Source organism: Scardinius erythrophthalmus (genome assembly GCF_964197995.2).
Source record: "Scardinius erythrophthalmus genome assembly, chromosome: 3".
Taxonomy (NCBI): domain Eukaryota; kingdom Metazoa; phylum Chordata; class Actinopteri; order Cypriniformes; family Leuciscidae; genus Scardinius; species Scardinius erythrophthalmus.
This window is the reverse complement of record NC_138223.1, coordinates 3876465-3899088: the sequence shown is the minus strand read 5'-3', so window position 1 is coordinate 3899088 and position 22624 is coordinate 3876465. Positions and strand designations below refer to the sequence as shown.

The window sequence follows — 22624 nt, the reverse complement described above, 5'->3', positions numbered from 1 at the left end:
TGTATCATTTGTCACACTGTAATTATGAAGTTATTCAAACAATAGTGTGCTGTGCTGATGTTGGCGAATGTTGTGGGTCGTTTATTCATATGAACAATCCTGCATACTATAATAATAGCAAGTGTATTGTGAATGGTAGTCAACCATTCTCCAAAAGTTTCATTTTGAAGTTTTCCGTGTGGATTGGAGGCGACCTCTAAGCGTGAGTCGCAGTCACTCATCCATCATGGCTCTGCTAATCCATTAGTTCAGCTACTTAATCTGCAGATATTGAGCCACTACAGCTGCTAATTACCACAGACAATTGTAACAGCCCAATGATCTCTACCTGATAAATACAAAGCGCTTTCAATATCTGAGAGGTTGTCTTGCATTTCAATTAGATAATTAAATGTTCCTGTAGCCTGAACGGATGTGGCTCAAGTGCACTCAGAGTTTGTAATTGCTGCTAACCCATTCATCCATGTGCAAAGGTTAGTTTTTAGGGTAACTGAAGGTCATTTTGTCCAGGCACAGATCTCAAGAGATGGAGTCACGTTGCTGTCATTATTGTTTTTGAGTGATGAATATAACCACAATTGGTTGCTCACATTGTTGCAAGCAGATTGCTCATTTAGCAAATAGAGAATACAGCGTTTCCATTAAAAGCGTTATGCAATCTGGAAATGCATACCTGTTAGAATGGGTTTGGGGTTATCAATATAATTTTTTTAAAATCCAGCTTGATAATTGAAGGTTGAACACACAAAGTGTCTGGACTTTAATCACCCCTATTTGGCCGTGAGGGATCGATGTGCAGGATTTTCTCAAACGAGCGTTTTGGACATATTTACTGTTTTATACACTCACACTATACAGTGTGGTATGTCTGTCCATCTCAACATTGTTTTCATTTGTGTCTCATCTTTCTTGAGGTTCCATTGTCATATTATGCTGTTATTGCTTTCAATAGTAGATCCTAATTTCGATTCTTGCTCAAGAAGGTTTTTATTAATTGATGGTGCACATGTTTATGTATTGCAGGATTTGAATTATTTTATTTTTTTTTTTGGGGGGGGGGGGATGCAGAATACTTTTGTTATGGCCAAAAACTGATAAGTGCATGGCCATTATTACATTTCTACCATTTTGTCCAAATAAATGTCAAAAAATCATCCAAAATAATGAAATATTGAAATATAAAATCAGTCCTTTTTATCTCTTTTTTATGGATGCAGAATATATTTTTTTTTTATGGCCAGTAACTGATAAGTGCATGTACATTATAAAATTTCTACCATTTTGTCCAAATAAATGTCAAAAAAAAAAAAAAAAAAATCACGAATAATGAAATATTAAAATATAAAATCAGTCTTTTTTTTTTTTTTTGGCAACACAGCATTATAATGTACAGTATAAAAATGCATGTTCATTTTGAGATTTGCTAAAGTTTACATTGAACAATGTTATTCAAATATAATGAAAATGTTTTTATAGATTATTTTAAAGTAACAGTAACGGTGATCAAAATGTGAAAATAGGGAAAATGAACATGCACAATCAAATGTCTAGTATTGGTTAATAATAATTAAAAAAAGATCTCCAATTTTGGCCAAAAAACTGATACGGTATATCATTATATCATGCATTCCTATTTATTTTGGCTTTATTGCCAAGCAGCAAGGCAAGTAGCAAAAATAATTTTTTGGTCTATTTAATTAAATCTGGTTGGTTGTTTTTGGTATTAACAGCCAAAGAAATGCATGAAATCAGATTTTTATTAAAAAAAATTACAACCACAGTCTAAATCACTTTCATATGTGGTTTGAAATCTGATTAAAATCAATCAAAAATAAATACTGAAATACTACATTTTGAAGTTTAAACATATCTTGTATGTGTTCCAGCTGTTGCAAGGCAGGTCAATCCCGAAGCTGGGCACCCTGGACCAAATCGAGACGGGAAGTGGAGACGGATACAGTGGAGACTGTGATGACGAGGACGGATGCTGGGGATCGGGGAACGGAGCGGCTGAGAGGAGAAGAATAGTCACTATTTGTAAGTAATTATCTCAAATAGAAAGTAAAGTGAAAGTACGAGAGAGACAAAAGGAACCTAAAAGAGAACACACACACGAAAAACATAAACATCCCTAAGGACGTAACATGTGCCATAACTATAGTTATATAGGTGATATTGAACACTTGTAGGCTTGAAGGACTTGAGTCCAGTGTAGAAGCACCAAGGGAGATGAACACAGTTAATGATGAACACAATCTACTCTTGTTCGTTTTAAACCTGCAAATCAAATGCTAGTCTTTTTGCTCCTTTGCACATCACAAGTCAGAGATAACAAGTAGAAAATACCACGTCTGACATTTGAATGGTAGGCGGAATCAGATCAGACTTCCGTTGACGCTTGATATCAGAGTGTAATTAAGTGGCAAAATTAAGGTCAAGCGTAGAGAAACATTTTTCCAGACATTTCCTCTTCCTCCAAATGAATTATGCAATCAAGAATAACGTGGTTGTAAAAAAAAAGTGGAACAAATCAAAGTGGCCATCTGGTAATTACTTCATCTTCCGGAGGGGATTGGATCTCTGACCCGTGGCCCACTAAATCAACCTCAAGAGCTGCGTGCTTCTCTCTCCAAACCTCCTCTATCTCCCGTATGCTCGTCTGATTAATCGCCCCACACTTTTTCTCTGGGTAGGGGCGTTCTGGGTCATCTAAACGTGCCGTTGCATCACAGCGGTATTTCCTTTTCCTCTGTCAATCTGCCGTACTGTGTCAGCGCCGCCTCATGCCCCTCTCATAATTCATGGGACGCTGTGACGATGCTCTCATTTATCACAGTCTTTCCCCTCTCATCCCGCTCCATCCCAAACCATGTCACGCCGCCCATTACTACTGTCAATAAGTTATGCGGACGGGGGTTCTGCATTCAGAAATCATGAGCTGTTTGCATCGAGACAAAACAACAACTGCTTACGTGTCTGAGTTAGTGCGGGGAGACTTCAGTGACGCCACGGTGACGTTACACACGTTTTTGTGTGTGCCGGTATTCTGATACGCTTTATCACTGCAAACCCTAATGCTCAAAATAATGAATGAATTTGAGTAGGGTAAACTTAAATCAAACAAAGTAGTTCGATCAAATGAACTTTTATGAGTATTTAGAACTTTCTTTTTCTTTTGAGTTCACAAAACTGACAGATTTTAAGTAATATTAATTGTTTCATTGTTTTGAGTTTTATAAGCTTGTTTCGATTAATGTAGACACATTTTTAACTGACACTGGGTTGGGATTTCCCTGCATGCTTTGCTGTGATACTCGAAAGGGACAGTAAATGTTAAAATCAAGTGTTATATAATGTTTTTGTGCAAGACAATTAATGTTAAGTGTGAGATTTATTAGTAATGTTTTACCCTCATGGTGTGGAGTGGAGCATGAACTTGTTTGGAGCAGTTTTCTGTTAAATATTGCCATATTCATTTAGCAATTGCTATGCTATGCTATGCTAATGCTATCAAAGCATTGTATTACCAATCAGCAAGTTCAATTTTACTAAATCAGCTAGTTAAACATATCAAAGTTTCCACTTCAAGTTAAGAGTAAAATATGAGTATAAAATAAAAATCTGCCAGTTCTGCTTACTTATACTTTAAATTTCTTAACTTAAATATTTTGATGTAACTGATTACCTCAAAATTATGATTTTTGCCAACTTATTCAGGTTTACAGCGTGCAATATAGATGGTTTCAAAGCAGCATCTGAGTGATAAACAGAAAAAATAACAATCAATGATGAAAACTAAATCAAATATGGAACTAATTCAAATTCTACTGTAAAGCAGCTCTACAAGAAGACATTAGTGTCATTATTCAACTCAAGTCAGTTCAATGTTGATTTAATTCAGTTCAATAACAGAGTCGATGTTTTGTCAATGTAAGTGAGTTTTGAAATGCACAAATCACAGAGAAATGCATGAAATAGCAATAAAAGTTCCAGTCTGTCTTCCAACTCAGAAATGAGACAAACAAACACAGTGTGAGGAACATTTTATCAGGACACTATGCTGTGGTGCAGGTGAAGTTTAGATATAAAAATATTTTTTGTTTAGCAAGAGTTGCTGGAAAACTAAAATATTCAGTAGTTTACAGTCTCTTTCGATCTCTCAAACCCTAAAGCTGCTGATATATGAAAAAAAAAAAAAAACAATTGGGGGAAAACATTAGTCTTGCCGTTACTCACCTGTCACTTAAAACCATTCGCCAGCGATACACAAAAATCACCACTTACTTCCAGACATAAAATAACTAAATTTTTGATCAGTATTGAGCTCTTGCCTCACACTGAAACATATCTGTGAGTGCTGAGACCGATATCCAGCGGGTCACAGCGCGGAGAAATAAATAAAGAATTATACAATGGAGACAAACGCAAGCGCTGTAGTAAATAAAATATTAACAGACGTGTGATTCTGGCTCAGTGCGCCGGAGTCTTCGCACAAAAGGACGACCATGTCAATGTCACCTGCGTTCCCTCGTTTGGCAGCGAATCCAGACGCTGCGTACTTGGTATGGAAAACAAAAGGCGTCAGCGAGACGTATCGGCAGGGAGTCGCATTGATCTCCAGTAAGGAGACACAATGAGAGGAAGTGCAGGATGGTCCCTTCGGTGAGCACTTGTTAATTAATAGCCTGTCTCGGGACGGGATTACATGATACCGCCCGGTGGCTCTTCATCGAGAGCTAACGCTTGAAGGTGATCTTCTGCACCTGATGAGCTGTAATGATCCTGTTGTATTTAAATGGATCCTTTAATGGACCGGGGCACTTCGGTGGCCAATTATGGCATTTGAAGCTCATGATACACTCCTCATCAGGCCAGTTACAGTGGTTGTATAGCCTGAGAGGTGATGTAGCACGAATTGAAGCCGGAAAACAACAGGCCATGACAGTGGGATGGGAATTGTTCTAGTCCTTTTAAGGAAGCAATAATTGGGACTTAACTTTAATAATAATGGGCAATAACTTTAAAGCCTACTAAACAACAATATTAAACCAAAACACTATTATTATGCTTGCCCTTCAAAACAAAATGCCATGTATTGCAGCAAATCTGAAGTAGTGAACATGTATCTTTAACATGTTGTCAGGGTTTCTCGCTTCATTTTCGAGTCAGAAATGGCTGAAAGTACTCTATTCTGCAAATGATTTAGTGGATGAGTCATTCATTAAACAGATTCAAACCTATTTGTGAAAATGATCCATCCATCCTTCCATCCATTCATCCATCCATCCATTCCTTCCATCCATCCATCCATCCATCCATCCATCCATCCATGCATCCATTCCTTCCATCCATCCATCCATCCATCCATCCATCCATCCATCCATCCATCCCTATTGCATTTTAAATAGTTCAAAATCTATATTTATATATCCATCCATCTAGCATCCATTCCATTTTTGTTATTCTTCCCTGAATTCACATTTTAATTGCAAATTTCCATGTAATACATTCTCAGTTCAATTCTGAATGGTGCACAACCCTGTTTGGCTTGATGACATGTCCACATTTTCTAAAGAATTGAGTCAATAAGTCACTGAAGAGCCATAACCAGAACTGGACATTATTTTGGTTCCAATATTTCTAATATTTTTCCTCTCCCTAGTTGAGTTCAAAGGAAGGTATAATTGGCATTCTGCAAAAAAATAAATAAATATATGTCAATGCATTATGCACTGTGACTGCATGGATGCCATTTTGTTAACCATGACCCTCAAAATCAGATATGACCAAAAGCAGGGTTTTAAAAAGTTTGATCTGCCTGCTAATGAATCAAAAAGAGGCCAAGCGGTCCAGGCGCCATGCAGACCGTCTAAATGAGACGCCATGTTGAAACCCTGCTGGCTGTGTGACATCAAGAAGCTCTGAATATCTCCACAGCCGTCGGTGGGCACAGCTGGTGGGGAGAGAGCGTCTTAACCAATGCAGGAATTAAAATAACATTCACATCCAGGCGTCTGATAACGAGGGGGACGTACAGATGAAGCTCCGCCATTGTGCTTGTTTAACTAATGCTCTGCTCTGAAGAGGCCTGCTGAAAATGACCCGCTGTGTCACAGAATGATGAAAATGAACGATAATGATCCTCGTCGGAGCGCCCTGATGTGCGGTGAATCATAGTGGGGAAGAGCCTGGCTGGACCAGCCTGTCATCAACAAAATATTGCTTATAGATACTTCAAATCAAGCAGGATCTGGAGGTGGACAAATCCTTATCCATCACTGATGAGATGTTAGAGACTATCACAGATTGTTCACTATTCCCCGCGGCTGTCAGAGCCATTCTGTTCTAGTTTAACTAATTTTTCAGTATTGTGACAAAATCGTTAAAAAAAAAAAGTCATTTGAACCTGGATATAAGGTTATGATGAAGACAAATATTATGCATTTTTCTAAGTCTCTAATCAAAATTAAATTCATCATGTGACTCTTTTTACAGAAGATTTGATTTCCTTGCTTCCAATGAAGCTCAAGAAGCTTGTGATCTCAAATCTGGTGAATTGATCATCAGGTTTTGTTCATTTTGCTCAAAGTGTGGGAACAAACACTAGGACATTCTCAAATGCAGGTACTAATGCTGACTTCTCATGCTATGGGAACATTCCTGCTTCCCACTGAAGTCGTGATTACAAGCTTATCGTGTTCGAGTGCTTTGTTGTCGGGAAGAATAGAAATTATGGAGGACACGGTTTAGTCTTGCCAAAATGTATTGAAGATATTTAGTTTTGCATAAAATGTAGCATCCCATTCTTTGACAACCAGAAACATTCATCGTGCTATCTAGTCAGCTTGCTGACTAATCTGGAGTTTAGGTCCAAAACATGCTATTTTTGCTTCAAATGGTTACATATATGTAAATATGCACAACTTTATTAACAAGACAAGGCAGCAATCGTTCTCCTCTCTTTAAATGGTATGGCCTGCCCGACTCAAGAAACTCGGGTATCAGAATTATATCAGAGTTTCCCAGTTGTAAATATGATTTGAGAGGCTGTTCATGTCCAATTTCCCTCTAGGAAACTCATATTTATGATAATTTCCGATAGCATGTGAAGGCAGAATTATTGCTGTACTGATAATAATTTGTATTTACAACTTTTTTATTTTTCTAATTCTATTATTAAATTAGAAAAAAATGCTTTTGGACCTCAAGTTCAACAAGAGTCAACTCAGCATGACAAAATATTACTCTAATGTGCGTTTATGTCAAATTATATTACGCAAGCAAGCCGAGGTTTGAATGCTCAAACACGCTCTACTAGGGAAAGTCTGAATCATTTGAGTGAGTTGATTCACTCAGATGGTTAATTTTAATGAGCTGCTTAAAAAAACCTATTCAGTGATTCATATGAATCATTTGCATTACATATTCGATCTTTTTGTCTAGTTAAATACTGTTGTTTGGCACTGTTTGTTCATTATATGTTCTCACATATAATATAATGTGAATGTGCTAGGTTTTAAGAGTGAACAATGTTTGTCAGGAGGCAAGATTTCCAGTGAATAAAGACTTTATGTCGTTTAAATCAAGGTGAGGATTATTTTTGGATGAACTGTCCCCATTATAGTGATTTAAATATTTTTGAATCCATTTATTATCAATCTCACATCAAATGTTATCAATTATGGTATTGCAGCTATTGAAAGCGAACAGCAGGGAATTTGCTTAAGACCTATAAAAATGAATGACTGAGACGCTACGGCTGAGTATAGTCGCTCACAGCTGTTGCAAAGCCCAAATAAATGTGCAACATCCAGTTAAATGCTCCAAACAACCAAATCACAGTTTCCGCGGTCGAACTTTAAGGGTAAATTAAGGGCTAACCATCCGCCTTGAGTGACTTCATTCAAAACCCTGTCAAACATGTAATCAGAGTTGAGTGTCTATAGACTCTCTTATTTACTCTTGACTTGTCCAGGACACGAACACAGATATGGCAGCCATTAGTGTGGCCATTTGCAGGCATTAGAGCTCTGAATGTGTCATGAGTAATGGCACCCTGCAGAAAAATAAAGTGCTTTATGTTGGGAATCCAGATGCTGATGGTGGCTCGGTGTGCCACTGCTGCTGTGAGATTATATATGTACCCTTCTATTATACAAGATTTATTAAATCTGATATTTCCCTCAATCCTAAAAAAAAAAAAATAATTCAAAGTACATCACAGATTAGCTACAGTGAGCCCCGAAACATACTCTATGCGAGTTTTTGAATGCTAACCCTTTTTTAATTTGGCAGGATTTGTTGCTTTCTGTATCAGGAGTATGTTTCTGGCATTAAGATATGATGTGATAAGATTACAGCGTCAAGCATTTTGCCTGTCCACACCAGACGCCACACGACTATGCAACAAAATCAAGCAAAACCATAGCCAATCAGAAGAGCCGGTGGCACTGCACTCGCAACAAACTATATAAGTACATAATCAAATTCAGAAATATTACACCATTTTAACATACATACTGAGTGACTGAAACAATCTTTGTCGTAGAATACACTTGTTTGTTCACATTGAGTTGACAGTCTGATAATGATTGTTTCCTTTAATTTATTATACATATTCCTTTAACTTAGAGGTCACAATATGGCAAATCGATCTTCTATTGGTCACACATCTTCACATGATACGAATTCATGTTACATCAGGTAACAAGCTGTGAAAAAAAATCAGTTGTATGAAATGTGTGTGTGTTATATGATGTGCAAGACGTACTGCTAAATTAATGAATTGATTTAAATAACTAAATAGCAATAATACAGTATACATTCAAAGTCTTTTTTGGCCGCTTCTTGATATCTGGTTTTGCGAAAACAACACCATTTACACCTGAGACAGTGCAGATACATGTAAAAGGACTCCATATCAAATGATAACAGTTCATTAATCCTGTAGGAAAGAGAACGACAGGTTTCTAAGATTGAAATGTTTGAAGTATATATGGAGGATAATTAACATAAAGGTTCCTTTTGTCTGTATGCTGGTAGATATTTTATTATTATTATTCAGATTTGAAAGGCTTCCTTTTATACCATACATGCATGAATGAAACGGAAATAATTCAAGGCTATTTGTGACAATAACATTTCCCATTTTATTAGTTATCTATCCTCTAACTATCAATCAGCTGTTAGTTTTTGTACTTTTTTATTACTTTCACATATTAGACATGGCACACAGCAAAACAATCCACTTTACAATAAACGATACAGAAATGCATAAATTGTAAATCATTTTTATTATTATTTTGATTTATACTGAAATGTTTTATTTGATTTTTAGACCCACATAAAATATAACAGTATTATATTCTGTCCTGATATCTGTGACTAAGTTTTGGGTGCTTCATCTTGTGCTCATAACATTAAATCTTAGAGGGTTATTTTAATACACACACAGCTTATTGATCTGTTATGTTCAAGTTTCCCAGCCGCTAATGGATTTTTGATCCTCTCGAGACCCGTCAGTTCAGTTTATCACTAAATACCACCATGAACTTTATGAAAGCCAATGTTAACATCCGTTTATCAGGATAATGAGGAGGGATTACATCTCAGGATGTGAAATGTGTCAGGATTACGTTGTTTATCCTTGTTTTGGTCATTTGCTTATAGTTAAAATGTCAGTGATTAATGTTGTTTACAATTTTAAATTCTGATCTGTATGTATGTCTGCAGTTTGTTTCTCCATCATCCAGATCATCAGAGAATGTCTGATAAAACCAAGTCAAATGATTTACCAGATTTTCTGTCAATGAGCCACAATTAACTTTATTGTTCATTGTGATTTTTATGATGGGAATGAGATCAGCATTTATCAAAAAAAAAAATGGACATTTTGGAATTCTTAGCACGTTTTTTAGCCTGTCGCTATGTGGTTGCTAGGGTGCTCTGAGCGGTTGCTAGGTATTTACAAATGAATATGGCTGTGGTCCCTTCTTCAGTGCAAGTCTTTGGGTTTTGTATGTGTGTAAGTTTGATCTCTTATAAAAGCATTAGAACAGCTCTCCTCAACAAGACACATGGTTTGAGGAATCATAGCACAAACATTGCAGATCTTTGGAAAAAGTAGAACCTAGTTAGTTATGCGTTGGTTCTGATCTCTAACCCCAAGTATAAGCATCACTAATAAATTAGCCTGTAAATGTAAGCAGACAGTCTGGTGAATGATCCAGTCCATATTCTCCTGCTCTGCTACTGGGGTGTTATTAATGGGCGGCTCTGCGGTTTCTCCCAGACTTTGCATTCAACATAATTCCCCTTACTGACTTAATGAGCTGCGGCGTGCATTTGGCAGGTTGCCTGATTTTGTTAATGAAGCATGAAAAGGCCAAGCACACATCATTCTGCTGAGCGCGTCTATAATCAGCCACGGTGACGGCGATACGTCAGCCCTTCTGCCAGGAGCTAAATAAGTCAATTCCCCGAGCAGCTCAAGGTCCCATTAAGATCTAATACACCCACACCTGTCCTTCCTTCCCTGTGGTCACTGCAGCAGACCCTGTTATTCACGAACACAACCTCGCCGCTATCTGTGTGAACTCACACTTTAAGACATGGACATTTGTGACGGTTGCTTTGCTTCACTGAAGAGACCGTTGTTTAGAAGTGAATTGTGCTGTAGGCATTTTAACAATACATCTATATATGTGTGTGTGTGTGTGTGTGTGTGTGTGTGTGTGTGTGTGTGTGTGTGTGTGTGTGTGTGCGTGTGCGTGTGCGTGTGCGTGTGTGTGTGTGTGTATATATGCACACAATAGACAGACAGACAGACAGACAGACAGACAGACAGACAGACAGACAGACAGACAGACAGACAGACAGACAGACAGACAGACAGACAGACAGATAGATAGATAGATAGATAGATAGATAGATAGATAGATAGATAGATAGATAGATAGATAGATAGATAGATAGATATGATCAACATCCAGACTGTCACAGAATATTATTACATATTTAAAGGCACGGTAAGCAATTTGTTGCACACACTTCCTGGATGATGGAAAGTGATATTATTATTATATATTTAGTTTGATGTTTTATTCAATATATTAAAAGTGTAAAGTAGTCATGTGATTTTTACCCTGTCAACACCTTTAAAGGGTTGTTTATTTCTTTGTCCAAGTCTTAAATATCGTCTTAGAGATTTGGTTTGACTCGGGCCCAAAGCTATCAGCGGCTGTTGGTCGATGCTTTATGTGTGTGTTTGGTGAACTCTCACTTCACTTATCTAACTTCGGTTTGCCCTTGAATGTGCAGCGACTCAATAGCTGAACCCAAATGACAGCGGCTGTCGTCGCTCGGCTCTCGCTGCCACACCAGGCATAAAATCTCACATCCAGCGACTGCGCTGTGGAAATGCACTCAGCTCAGTAACGCCAGGGCCGCTGCGCTTCCCGAGGCTGGGACCCTGTTATCCCTCCGGACCTGTACAGTAAACAACTTATCACCTCCGTGTCCTCTGCGAGACAGTCGAGATAATGGAACGGGAAGGTCAGGTAGGGGCCGCTTCTGGCTGAGGTTTTAATTTGTGAAGTTTGAGGGGGGTCATAAGAAAGCTCTCATGAAAACAACATTTATTGACACATATTACTGCTTTTTTTGTTTTTCTGAAGATGACACAATTACATTGTGGCCAAAAGCAGATATTCAGAGTTGCACTGTTTCGTTATGGACATGTGTGATATCAAAGAAATGGGATTTTTTTTTTTTTTTTTTTGTCTGCACTAAAATGTAAGTGTAAATACTGCATGAATCAACATACAGAATGTCACAGACAATTATTATCTGTTTAATGTTGTTGCAAATTGCAATATTTAACAAAATAATCATTGGCAGTCATGGTTTGAACAAAAACTCGTGTTGTCATTTTTCTGTAATAATTGAAAGCCAAATGCTGCGTAAATCAACAAAACAATAGACAACCAGATCATATCAGATGTTTATTATAAAATAATATACTAAGTCTTATTTATTTATTTTATGGGATCTACCAGAATAATACCATTAAGAAATCTTTGTGAAGGGAGATTTTAGACCGGCGTTATTATAGTATCATCAATACTATTATATATATATTCTCTATTAATTTTTATATTTTCTCTTTTTATTTTAGGTAAAGTTTCAGTAATGTATTGTTGTGCAAAACCTGGCTGGTTAAAAACAGAAATAAAGTGGAATAACATTCTGTTCATCCAAATTCCATTATAAATTATTAAATATATTGAATTAAGAGCAGTAGATTTATAAAGATTTTTATACAGAATCATGTATCATTTTCTCTGCCATTTTGCTTTTTGGCTCTTTTTGTGGCAGGATTACGTTACTCGGGGACATCGTCTCTCATATTTGCCTCACAGCGGATAATGTGTCCATAATCCGATGCTCATTTTGTGCCAAAAAATGCTAGGAAGATTTCATCATGATATTTCCATCCATCAAATCTGTTCAGCATGTATAATGGCGCCGTGATTCATCTGTTCCAAACAGTCAAGACTAATGAGTAATTAGAAATGCGATCATACACACTGGCCCATTTTGCGAGGCGGCTCCTGCACAAGCTTAACATGCTAATTGGGTTTAAATCGCACGTATTGTTCAGCGCAGCATAATCTGGAGAGATGCACGCACAACTAGGAATGATTTTTATTTTATTTTTTACTTGAGAGGTAAAATAAATGCTCAGTTTCAGGCCTCATCGTAATGCATCTATGCGTAAACAGATTTGCTTAATCTGCCAGTCTATTCATCACGGTCTCCTCATAACGCACGGCTACAGCTGGAGGAGGAACATGGAAATTCTGCTTCGATAGCCAAATCCTGTGAATAAAACTGTGGGAAGCTACTGTACACGAGCTGAATGTTGATATTACTTGCCGGGTTTCTCTCCAGCTTAACTCCCCCCGCTGGAAATAGCTTTCCAGAGCCGTCGGAGGCCCTTGACTATGACAGGAGACGGTTTAGAAATGGAGAGCCGCCGCATTTGTATGCATGAACATCTTTCATGTTTTCATGCTCCAATCAAATGCAAACACACACACACACACACACACACACACACACTATTATGTACAGTTGCCCGAAAACACACTTAAGCAATACTTAAATCTCGCAATTATGACTTTCTCTCAATTACGGATTTACAACTCACAATTCTGACTTTTATTCTCAGAATTATGAAAAATAAACTCAAAAGAAATCTCAGATTTCATAAAAAATATCTTTATTTTTGTTAGAAAGACAAAAATCGTATAGGTTTGAAATGACATGAGGGTGTCACGGATGGTTGCAGGCAAACAGACGATGAATAAAGTTCCAACAAGGGTAATAACATTACAAACAGGCAGTAGCAAGTAGCAACACACGCTATACATAGACGAGACCAGACAATGAGGTGAAGGGAATGGTGGTTTATATTTAGTGTGTTGATGAGGGCGTGCAGGTGCAGGTGATCAGAACTCGAGTGATTGAGAACGAGTGTGTGGAGTGTGGTAATCTGGTGCTCATGGCTGGAGTGATGGTGTTGTTGAATCTGCGGGTGATGACACAACATACTGAGTCCAAACTAACACGAATGTGACGAGGGTGAGTACATGATGACAGAATTTACATTTTTGGGTGAGTTATACCTAATAAATACAGTAAGCTGAGCCTTGGATAAAACTAACTCTATATCGCGAATCATAACACCGTGTCCTAAGCAGATGCGATGCGATAAGATTCCAGCGACAAATAATTTGTCTGTCCACACTAGACGCGACGCAACTGCGAGATGTGCCGAAATCAATCAAAACCCACAGCCAATCAGAACAGTGTGTGGGCGGAGTCTCGCGGCGAGTGCACAGCATCAGAGAATCATTTTGACGGCAATCGCAAGAAAATGGATAAGTAGCTGCATAATCAAATTCACAAATACTACACCATTTAAACATTATTAAATATACATAGGCTATTGAGTTACTAAAACAATCTTTGTCAAAGAATACACTTGTTTGTTCACAGTTTGAACGTTCTTGATTCCATTTGTTTAATTTCAAGATCTGAGGTGAATTATGCATTGTTGCTTTTACGGCTACAAAGCTGGAGCACTAAATGATGTTCAAAGTCACATTACACGCTTTTAACATTAAATAAAGCACATAAACAGCACCTGAGATTATCATTGCCACACTTTGTGTTTGGTGTTCCAGCGCGACGTCGCAGAAAAATAGAATCGTTGCGTGTCGTCGTCGCGATTGGTTAGGACAAAAACTCTGATTAACATGGAAAAGAACCTTTTATCGCGCGTCGCGTGTAGTTAGGACACGGTGTAACGTCTACATCAACGTTAGCCTACATATCATCGCATTTTTATATCGTGATATCAATATAATGATGTATTGTTACATCCCTAACTATAAGTATTGTATTGTCTTTAATGCAAAATAGTTTCAGTGTCCAAATACTTTTTAGGGTCACTATGAGCATTTTGAAGGAATCTGAAGTCTGCATGTTTTCTCCTCTTACAGTTTGAACCCTCCTGTCAAAAGGTCTCGATTTCTATCCAGTCACCCAGGCATTGAGAAAGTTTGCATGTTTGCCGTCCTTTAACCGGTTCTTTGCTTTTGACCTTCTGTCATGTGGAGGTTAGAGTGATTTTCTCTCTCTGGTGTGAGATGGATTCGTCTAAACTATCACGGGAGCCAAACACTTTTGCACCGTGTCTTATGAAGACAACACCAGCCATTTATACTTGCATGGATTCAGTGTTCAAGGTGTTGACTTCAATTAAGAAGGGTTTTATTGCATTTCTCTCTCTTGAATGACAGCGAGAGTACTATAGGTGTGCAAATAAGTCCTTAAGGTGATGGACCAGAATAACAAAGTTGGACCCCATACACTTTGTGTGTAAAATATCCCAGCTGTCGACTCTTTCTGGTCTGATAAAGCAATGTGAGCAAATATGTTTTTGTCTTTCCCCTAGTGATAGTAAAACTTTGGTGTTTGACAGGTTTCTTTTGCGACTTCTTGGGTTATTTATTTATTTCATTTATATGTGTTTTTCCTGAGGATTTTGGAATGTAAAGAAACTTGGCAGAAACAGCAGTGCGATTTTGATGAGGTGTCATGCTGTGCTTTTTTGCAAACGTCTCGAGTTGAAGAGAAAGCGTCAGTATTCCACTTTCTCGCTGGCTTTTCTTACTGGTGTGGCTTTATGTTTATGTAAAAGTTACGTTTTAAGTTGACTTCTCAGTTCACTTATTCATGATTGAATTTATCTTTTGGTTTTGCTTAATCTGTTTTTGTTCTACGCTCGACTGAAAACTCAAGCCTTTATTTAGTTTGGTTAGTGAAGCTCCAGAAAGATTTCCAGATGTTTACAACTAAATGCTCAATCGAGAACGAGTCAACAGCACATGCATTCAGCGTTCTGAATCACGTCAGCCAAGAAAACAAGTAAAAACACAGTTATGTTATGATTGAATGGTTTTAAAGTTGCTTATTTAACATTTTAACAGCATCATGATGTCTGCCTCTCAGGAATCTCAAAGTGTGTTTCCAGTGTGAACTCTGTCCAGCTGCGTCCAGACGACCGTCTAGACTGGTGCATGTCTTCTTGTATAAAAGCTGTCAGTAAACACCAGAGCAACAACCTTCGATGGCGTTCATCTGTTCGCCTGCAGCTGTCAGTCATACGGCCTCGGGAGCGTAACTGTGTGTGTATTATCATCAGCCAGCAGCAACCTCTTAATCTAACCTAAGTTTTTTTTTTTTTTTCTGCACCGGAGGCTCCTAACACTAAGGTGTAGCCGGGGGATGATGGTGTGTATTTCACACTTCTCGTTGAAGCTAAATAATGAAAAAACTCTACTATAGGAATGTCACAGAGTAAAAATAGAAGGTTTTGTGAAGATCGCACAAGTTTCTAGTCTCAAAATGTATGCATAAATGTGCATACAGAAGGACAACTTGTAGATCCTCTGGTGTTTTACAGTATGTGTAGATGAGATTCACATGAAAGTGTCAATATAAGGAATGCAACAGGAAAAATTTCTTAATTGGTGCACTTTTCCCAAGAACTTATTTTTAACAAGGTACATCTAAACACAGACCTTTTTGATTTATTCAATTGATCTAAACAGAGAGAAAACATACTATGAATGATGCTATCATAAAATGGAAACTGTAAGCACTTAGCATGTTTAAGATGGGCGGTGTGATATTGGGAATAATAAGGCATCATTGCCATGACCCAGATTCAAATGATATTTTAACTAAAGTAACTAAAATCTTACATTTCAAGAATAAAAATGAGATGCCTTCACAACTAACTGAAACAAAATAAGTTTTTATAAGTATAAAAATGAACTAAAGAGGCCATTTTTTGCTTTTTTATAAAGTCTTGATTTTGTTTTTGGCCAAGACTAGAATAGGTTTTCATGGTTCAATAAAACATTTCCCCCATATTCTCCAATGTTGCAGCTCGTCTCTTCAGTCTGTCAGTAACGCTCTAGGATGTGTTTCCCGAAAGCATCGTTAGCCAACTATGTTCGCGTGTTCCCTTGATATCAGCATAGTTCAACGAGTCTGTGTTTCCCGAAACCATCGTTGCAAAAGTTGCATGTTTGGAATGACAGCTCTCGACCTCTGCGAAGCAGAGTTTTTAGTTTGCATGACATGTGGACTTAATAAATCCTTATCTTGAACAAAACAAGCAAACTGACACTCAGTACAATCTATATCTTGTATTTAGAATACATACAAATGTCATTTACGTCTTTTAGTTTGTCAAGAGATTTAAAGTATCGTTTTGAAGAGTGTGCATGTGCGTATGTGCTCTAGTAAGAACGAGCCTATTATTGAATCTGGAAATAAAGCAAAAAATGTAATTAAACTTAGCTTTAAAGCATTAGCAATAGTAAAGACAACTAACATAGCATGATTGTTTTCACAAATGCATCATTCTTATTTAATGTTTAATTCTCAGGGCAGATGCTTTTATTTCAACACTCTTCACTAATAATTTGCATATGTTTGACACTGAATCAAAGCACCAGCAGCCAAGAATGTGATCCACAAAACCATGCTAAAACAGGCCGATGTGTGTCAGCGAAGTCACGCGTTACACCTGCGGTTAGACCGGCAGAAATATGCCATGCAATTTGCATTACACGGTTTGTGTGGGAAGTTCAACAAGGAATGAAAGGTATATGTAAACAGAAATGGAAATCTGGCATGATATCAAGTCATGTACACGAGTTAAAGTTGAGCAGATGTTTCCCTTGGGTCGTATCAGAGCTACAGGAGAAAGTTCTGTCTTACAGTCAGCGATCGTAAACTCACAATTTCAGTGTAATGGGCCTGACAGAAAGGAATTACCACAGGAGATTGTGCTCGGAGCCCAATAGTAACAGTTTATCCTCGGAGGAGATGTAATTCAACAATAGATTCTGTTTATTCCATTCAGATTGAGTATGAGAGCCAGAGAGATGGATCTGTAGCATGCACTGAAACAAGAGGGCTGTAAAACGCATACTTGAAACAGATGTTTGCTTTGTGCTGAGGCGTTGTGTGGTGTATGAATCGTGTCTCTTGTGCTGCTACAAACACACACACACACACACACGTCTTTAAACGATTATTTCACCTGAGAATGAAGATTCTGTCATTATTTACAACCTCGCGTTGTTCCGAGCCTGTTTGTTGTTCACTTACAATGATTGATGACTGAGACTTTCAAGCTTCAAAAAGGATGAAAAAGCATCATAAAAGTATCATAAATCAGTCCATACAAATCGTGCACTTTATTCAAAGGATTTTGATGCCATATAACAACTAAAATTAGATTTTGATTGTTATTCGCTGCTAATAATTCACCTCTTCAGAGAACTGCTAACATGAGAAATCATAAACATTTTATTATTTAACATTTGTATTATTTTATTTTATTTGTGCCTGACTGTGGGGTGTCATTTGAAATGAAAAGGGGTGATATAATAACGTATAATTATAATTTTTGGTGAACTATCGCTTTAAGATCAACTGAAAATGTAATATTTTAATATTGTCCATGCTTCACTGGCTGTCAAACGTCGGCCAAGTACTCTGAACACAGCCAAGAGATAATATTAAACGTTTTTTCTTTTTTTTTTCTTTTCTTATATAATTGGTCCACAGACAGAAGGGATGTTATGTACTGTAAATACAACTTTCTGTAGTATTATTTTTCCAAAGCCGCAGACTGTTAGAATGCAAGATTAGCTGTTTTATAGGCTTTGCGAAATAAAGCGCTCATGACTTGGCACATATTTCTGCATTCATACTCAAATATGATTCAATGGTTAAAAAGGAACATGCAGGCGTACAGCAAAACCTGGTGAGATTTTCAGATTTCTGAGTGAACTTCTTATAAGAGACATTTGGTATTCACTATTTTGTTGTAATGAGTATAATGATTCTCATTAACAGATTAAGAAATCTGGATCATCACTCCAAAAAGGACGAATTAAAATTGCATTTATATTTTAATTTATTCCACATTCCTTTTTTTTTTTTGCATAACAATGTACAATAAGTATTTTCATTTAAATGTACAGTGTTCATTATTGTGAGATGCTAAGTAAGGAATAATTGACGACAGGCCGTTGAATTATTAGAAAAATAATGCACACCCGAGGTGGTAATGCGGTCACGACGCGAAGCAGAGTGTGCATTATTTTTCTAATAATTCAACGGCCTGAAGTCAATTATTCCGCTTATACTACAGTTACCACACCTCGAAACATTGTTCAGATTATGTATTTCAAGACGTTTGTAAAGTTTTTGTCATTAAAACGCTCGTGTATGTAGGACTAATTTCTTACGCATCTAATCGCATGCCTCCGTTGCTAATTCCAAAACGTCATTTTTGAGTTAGTAACGGAGGTTTGAGCCACTGATAGGTTCACGGGGACTTTAAACACCGACTTTGAACACGCTGAACACGCTTTTGGGCATGATCAGTCATAAGTATCAAATTACATTCATAACCGGCCTTAAAGTGTGTCCCCGGCTTTATGCAGTTATTAATGCAGTTATTAGAGAGAGATGTTGCAATAATGAGACAGAAAAGCATGTGCGTCAATATCATTATTTATTTATTAATTCAATTCATTTTAATTAATTCGTTCATTCTTTTTTTTCCTATTATTGACAGATGACAGTATACTAGCCAAATAAATAAAACACAAAGCCCTTTTAACAAGTAGGCCTATCAATAATTATTTATTTGTTAAATTATCTGCAATAATAATCCGTGCTGCAGGACTATCCATTTATTTAGCCTATATTCAGTTTAATTTTCTATTGATTTATATAGGACTATATACTTTATTTATTAAAATTAAACTGCATGTTTCCATTGATTGTGAAGCTAGACATTGAAAATTGCAGATCAAGCGCATGCGGCTAAATGTTTTTTCTTGTTATGAATTGTATCCTATTTTCCATTATTACAGTTGACTACGCGAAGTGATATGAAACTGTAATGCGGTCAAGACCTGTCTGGAACTACTTTAGCCGTGCGTTTCCCTGAAAATAATGCACACCTTAGAACGTTTGTCAACCAATCAGATTCAAGCATTCAACGGCCCTGTAGTATAAATCATAATAATGATTCTCATGAGACTTCACAGCTTTAGCATGATTCACCCAAGAAGTTAATTTTTAGAACAGGTATTATATAATACATTATCAAATTAAAGGTGTTTTAATTAAAACAAGATTTTTTTTTTTTTTTACATTATCATTGCACTTCTCTCACTCGTTAGATGTGAGAAATAGAGTGATGCATTTTTTTTTTTCCTCTATTTTTGTCACTGATGAAGTTTGGGTTCCTTGCCACTTTTGCCTCTGGCTTGCTGAGTTGGGGACACTTAATATTCAATAATAAAATTAATTTATTTAATATACAATTTAATAATAATAATAATAATAATATTGTAACTTTACAATAAGGTTTGTTAGTTAACATTAGTTAACTACATTAGTTAACATGAACTAATAATGAACTGCACGTATACAACATTTATTAATGTTTGTTATAATTTTAACATTTAGGCTACTAATTCTTCAAATTACTCAAAATCTACTTTGTTTAATTATTATTATTTTTATTTTTATTTTATTTTTGTAGATTTTAGGGGAAAACTCACTTATGATGAGTCATTTTAGGAGAAATAAGACAAAATATTAGACATATTTAAAAAAAAAATTAATATTTAACAAATGCACATGGGAAGTGTGTAAGCACTGTGAAGGATGGCTCAAAATCAAAATCTATATAAAATCCATATACTTAAATGTACGTTGCAAAGGCAGTTATGAAAGAGTGAATCAACTGGAAAGCGTTGTATTTCATTTTAAGTGTCATATTTTTGTGCACAAGCATCTGATAACTGATTTAGAACAGCCAAATCACATATTTTAAGTCTTTTTCTTTCTTTTTTTTTTACATTTTAGGAATGTTGTTCTGCATGACGTATCAAAAATGACAAACACTTCAAAATGACTGAAATTAGAAAAGAAACACGCACGTCTAATAAATGTGATGCACGTATGCGTTGAGGGTGGATAGGGAAAGTTTTACATTTGCTCCACTTTGCGACTGCCGCTTAAAAAGTTGAACATTTCCATCCAGGTTCGTTACAGACCATATATGCTTCACTGGAGGATGTGACAATAGCAGCCATTTACATGATGTCGATCGGAGCCTTGCGTGTCTCTCCATTAAAGTCAATCGAGTATGGTCTTCATTTATCCTTTCCTGTCACCAGATCTTAATTGGAGGTGGTAATTATCTGACCGCGCACTATTAAATGTCTTATGCGAGGCTGTGCGGTAGCCGAAAATGAATAGCCATTGATTAGTAACAGAGCTATTGCACTGCTCTCCTTTCACAGATTGCTCTAGCATTGATCCATTGCCACAATTTCCAGCTTGCCATCTCACAATCAGCCGGATTGTAATGCGTGGCTTGAGTTTGACCCTTCATTATGGGCTTTCAACAGGCTTGTAAGAGTGCCACTGGTGCTCTCAGAGACATTAAACAGACGTAGATTAGTGTTGCACTTCCAGTCACGCATCTATTCATTTGTTCGGCCTGTTGGCAGTAGGCAGGCTTTGTTGTTTGGCTTTGTTGTAGCTCCTTTCACACATGCAGTCTTTATTGATAAATTACCAGTAAGAGATCATGTGTGAACATGAACTTTTCAAAAATACAGATAAATTGGTTCCGGCAATTTACCAGTAAGGGAAGTTGTAACATTACCAGTAAATTACTGGTAATGTGCTCTGTGTGAACGCGGAATGAAGATTACCGGTATGATCACGTACAACGTCAGAACGCGCTGATGGAAGAAGTCTGCTTTGGGCCAATCAAAAAGTTCTTACAGAGATGACGTGATTACTCTAGGGCTGGGCGATAAAACGGTAACGATAATTATCGCAATATAATTTATCTCGATAAAACTATATCAAGAGTTTGATAAATGTTCGATAATGTTTATGCGCCAAAGGCGGAACGAAACTGAAATTGAATTGTATTATATTATTAATGTAGACAATGTATTAAAAGCTAATGGAATATAATTACAGTATTTAATAATGTATTTAGGCTACTGTTTTTCATACAAATACCATAGAAACCATAAAGTTACATTTTGCCATGATAGTGAGGAGCTATAGGCTATGCCTGGTTTTATCTGTGGTTATCATGATCTAAATGCATGATACTGGATGACCAATGGTTCATTTTAATAAAACTCAAACAGTCAGAATATTACATTTTCCCAAATAAAAATTAGCACATGCAGAAACTAAGAAATTAATTTTTCTATTAAGATATTTATTTTGTTAAGGTAAAATGGCAAATGTTTGAATGTTCTACCTCAGATTTGTGAAATGTTCACCTGTTTGGCAAGTGTTAGTCATGATATGTTCTGACAATAAAGAGTAGTTCAAAAGCACAATTAACACTATGGTTTCTACAACTTTCACTTAGGAGCAAAAATCTGCCTTTAAACTTGAAAGAAATAAAGATTTGACATTTATCGTGATAATTATCGATATCGACTGATATAAAAATTATCGTGATCATTTTTTTTGGCCATATCACCCAGCCCTACTCAGCGCTGTTTACAGTAAGCTTTTTAATTGTTTTTCTATTTAATTATGTGCAAGATGATCATCTTTGACCGTTGTGCCACGTCTCGCAGCTTTTTCAGCGTGTCGGGCTCGAGACCCGGCCTTCTTTTCCATTCATCTGCGCTGCGGCTCAATCTCGTGTTTTTAAGAGAATAAACGCGTTCTGTTTGATCATCCCGTAATGCCTTTCACTCAGACGTCAAAAAATAGTTAGTGAGACTAAAGTGCTTCTCCTCATGTGGGCGGATGAAGACAACGGCACGGCGTTTAAAGATCACTTCCGATGACTGACATCACAGAAGTTACCGGTATTTTGGAGCTGATGTGTGAATGTTCTCTTTCCAGTAAAAAGCCAGAACGCCGTTGTTTGTGTGAACAGCATATTTGTGTATTTACCGGTAAA

At 36.9% G+C, this 22624-nt stretch overlaps 1 protein-coding gene across 1 annotated transcript in view; it reads left to right on the top strand.

Moving 5' to 3' along the window:
• The window catches only part of gpc5a (glypican 5a), a 160128-nt gene that overhangs the window by 109849 nt on the left and 27655 nt on the right, over nucleotides 1-22624 (top strand). Inside the window, exon 7 of the mRNA XM_081361426.1 lies at nucleotides 1887-2037. Coding sequence (XP_081217552.1) covers nucleotides 1887-2037 — 151 coding nt within the window. The remainder of the gene's footprint in view (nucleotides 1-1886; nucleotides 2038-22624) is intronic.